The sequence below is a fragment of the Sinocyclocheilus rhinocerous genome, unplaced genomic scaffold (genome assembly GCF_001515625.1).
Source record: "Sinocyclocheilus rhinocerous isolate Xijiao unplaced genomic scaffold, SAMN03320098_v1.1 scaffold1618, whole genome shotgun sequence".
Taxonomy (NCBI): domain Eukaryota; kingdom Metazoa; phylum Chordata; class Actinopteri; order Cypriniformes; family Cyprinidae; genus Sinocyclocheilus; species Sinocyclocheilus rhinocerous.
Genome location: NW_015647041.1, coordinates 297,199 through 300,133, shown reverse-complemented (window position 1 = coordinate 300,133; position 2,935 = coordinate 297,199). Strand labels below are relative to the sequence as shown.

General features: G+C 37.4%; 1 protein-coding gene across 1 annotated transcript in view; it reads left to right on the top strand.

Annotated features, from left to right (window-relative positions):
• LOC107708551 (C-type mannose receptor 2-like) overlaps positions 1-1,689 on the top strand; it is a 10,051-nt gene extending 8,362 nt beyond the window's left edge. The window contains exons 16-17 of the mRNA XM_016512813.1: positions 912-938; positions 1,074-1,689. Of these exons, the coding sequence (XP_016368299.1) occupies positions 912-938; positions 1,074-1,294 (248 nt within the window). The 3' untranslated portion in view covers positions 1,295-1,689. The remainder of the gene's footprint in view (positions 1-911; positions 939-1,073) is intronic.
• The last annotated feature ends 1,246 nt before the right edge of the window (positions 1,690-2,935 follow it).

Here is a 2,935-nt window from a genome sequence, read left to right as displayed (position 1 = left end):
AAGGTCGCTTTAAAAATCAATCTGCATCGTTTATCTTTTTGATCTTTCATTAAAAAAATTCACAAAATTCTAACCTTTCATTGAAGTAAAACAATTGAAATTGCGGGGAAAATAATAGTTTTTCTTAAATGCATGTTTGCCATAATTATTGGCACACCTAGAAATTATTATGAGTAAAATATCTCTGAAGTATATTCCCATTCGTTCATCTTCGGAACACAAATTAAGATATTTTTGATAGAATCTGAGAGCTGTCTGACCCTGCTTAGACCGCAACGCAACTGAAATGTTCCCAAGTCCAGAAACGTAGCAAGGAGATCTGTAAAATAATCCATGTGACATCAGTGGTTCAACCGCAATTATACGAAGCTACAAGAACAGCGTATCCGTGTGACGCAACTGACACAGAACAGCATACGCTGTTTACGTTCAGCTGATACTCTCCAAAATGGGACTACAGGGGGATGCGGAGGAGACGAATTGTTGAATAAAGTGGGTTTTTTTTTTTTTTTGCGCACAAAAAGTATTCTCGTAGCTTTGTATAATTGCGGATGAACCACTGTCACATGGATTATTTTACAATTAGGTTCTAATTTAAAATTAGAACCTAAACAAATGAAATTTAAAAAGCTAATTCAAAATGAATGAGTACTATAATAGCACATAAATAATATTAAAATGACTGGTTTGCATAGAATTCTCAAAGGCACAGCAATAAAAGCACAGTATTGTTCTAAGGGTGAATAAGCAGGTGAAAAATGGCCATGGTCATGATGAGAAATGTCCAAAAAACCTTGTCTAAGTTGACCTCAGGGAAAAAAATAGCTGAGAATGTATGACAGTAATCCTATTTTAATTATAATATACAATATAATAATTCACATTTTCCTCTTTCTTTTTTTAAAAAATAGGAACCACAGCAGAGCCTGTCGTTCATTGTAAGTTCTAATAATTTTTTAACCTCATATTTACCTAAAATATGTTGACAAAGTTGAAAAACGTGTATTAAATGAACACCCATGAAGATGTTTTGAATGTTTTGTTTGAATATTTTTATTCTCTCTTTCTTCCAGCTGTGGTCGACCATCTCCATGTATTAATTCAGGTCCTGGTTGCAGCACTCATTCTGATTGCTCTGGTGGTGGGAGGGATTTATCTGTATCGTAGGCGGAGCTTCGGCTCCACGGGCGCCTACGAGAGTGCTCGGTACAGCCGCACTAACTCCGCCCCCTCCGAAGAAGCTGAAAAAAACATTCTCGTTTCAGGCATGGAGTTAAACGAACAGGGCGAATAATGCTGGATATGTTCAAACTGATTCAAAACACCTAGGAAAACAAATCTGCTATGGCAGCAACTGACAGAGAATTTATGTTTAAAGAAAAAAAAGAGCTGCGGTTTTGTTGTTGTGTTTATTTTTTCCAGAGACATTGAGAGAGCTGTGTAGAGCGCAGCATATAATATCAACCAAAATCAACAGAGGCAAAACTCGTTTACATCCATTTAAGCCTGTCAACCAATCAAATTCCACCATCTCAGATGAGCTGTTTGGATTGGCTAGTGTGGAAGATTGTTTTTTGTTAGTCCGGTTTGGAAATTCAGTTTATATGCATATTTTTTTCATGTCATAGTTATTCTTTAGTGCCAAAAGGGATCAAAGTCCCCCCAAATATCACATTGACTTGAACTTCCATTAAAGGGGTCATATGATGCTGTGGCTGACTCTTAACTTTTATAAAGAATATCTCTTTGGATTTGAGACTTTAGTCTTTGCAACTTTACAGATCTTCTTTATGCACCAAGAGCTTGTAACACTCCAAAGAGAAAGGAAAACTTGAAATCGCATCATATGACCCCTTTAAACTTCCAGACTATGAGAACACACAATCACACAAACTACAAGGTAACTCCACAACAGTATTTTTTTTCTTCAGACTGTGACTTTTGAAGTTATTTGTTGTGACTGTTTTGATGATTTTTAAAATTTGTGCAGCTGAATTTGATGTTCTCTGGGTCAGAATGCGGGTCCCTCATGGATTAATCTAAAAATGATAATCATAATAATTACACATCAAATGAAACGATTCTATGTTTGAAGTTCAGTGGTGCAGAACCAAAAAAAAAAGACTGCGGACAGAAATAGACAGATGAAAGTGCATGAGAATGAGCCTGTCACAAGCACCGCCATCTCTCTCTCTCTAATCAAATGGTGAACACAGAGCTGCCCAACAGGAAGTCTGACCTCACTGTAACCGTTTGCTTGATCTCAGCCGGTATGATGAGCTCATGTAAAATCTGAATCCAAACAGTTCAGGGAATGAAACTTAAACGTTGTTCTTTTATCTGTACTTTCTCTCATTCTTTTCAGCTCTTAACTTTTCCATATTTTCTCGCCTTCCTTTTTTCCTTCGGCTCTTGGCAAGGCCTCGAGGTGAAACGGTGCTGTGGCCAGCTGTGGAATGTCGAGTCAGCGAGTGGAGCAGATCTGGAACCAATCAGGACAAAGCAGTGTTGCCAGATTGGAAATGTCCAAGTATCGTACCAGAAGCTCAAAATTATCGTATTTGGAAGAAAATTATCGTACACGAGTCAAACGTACAGAATACAGCTATTTATCTAAACCAACACTTTTTGACACGACCTGCAAAATACCACAATAGATAACTAGGTGTACCGTGTTTACATTGGACGCCAGCAGTGTGACAAAATACTATTCATGGGTTTCAGTCACGTGACTTTTTTGTTGCGGCCGCCATCTTTAGGACTTTGCGTAGCCTCTCCTTGGTAATCGGAAACCAAAATAACACTTCACCAACAACGGAAAACAATGGTATTTTTTAAAAAATAGATACTTTAAGATTAGATCCTTATTTACATCTCGTTGACTTATTAGCTTTAGGTGGAGCATAACGAAAGTTTTCTGGCAAATCATCAGTCT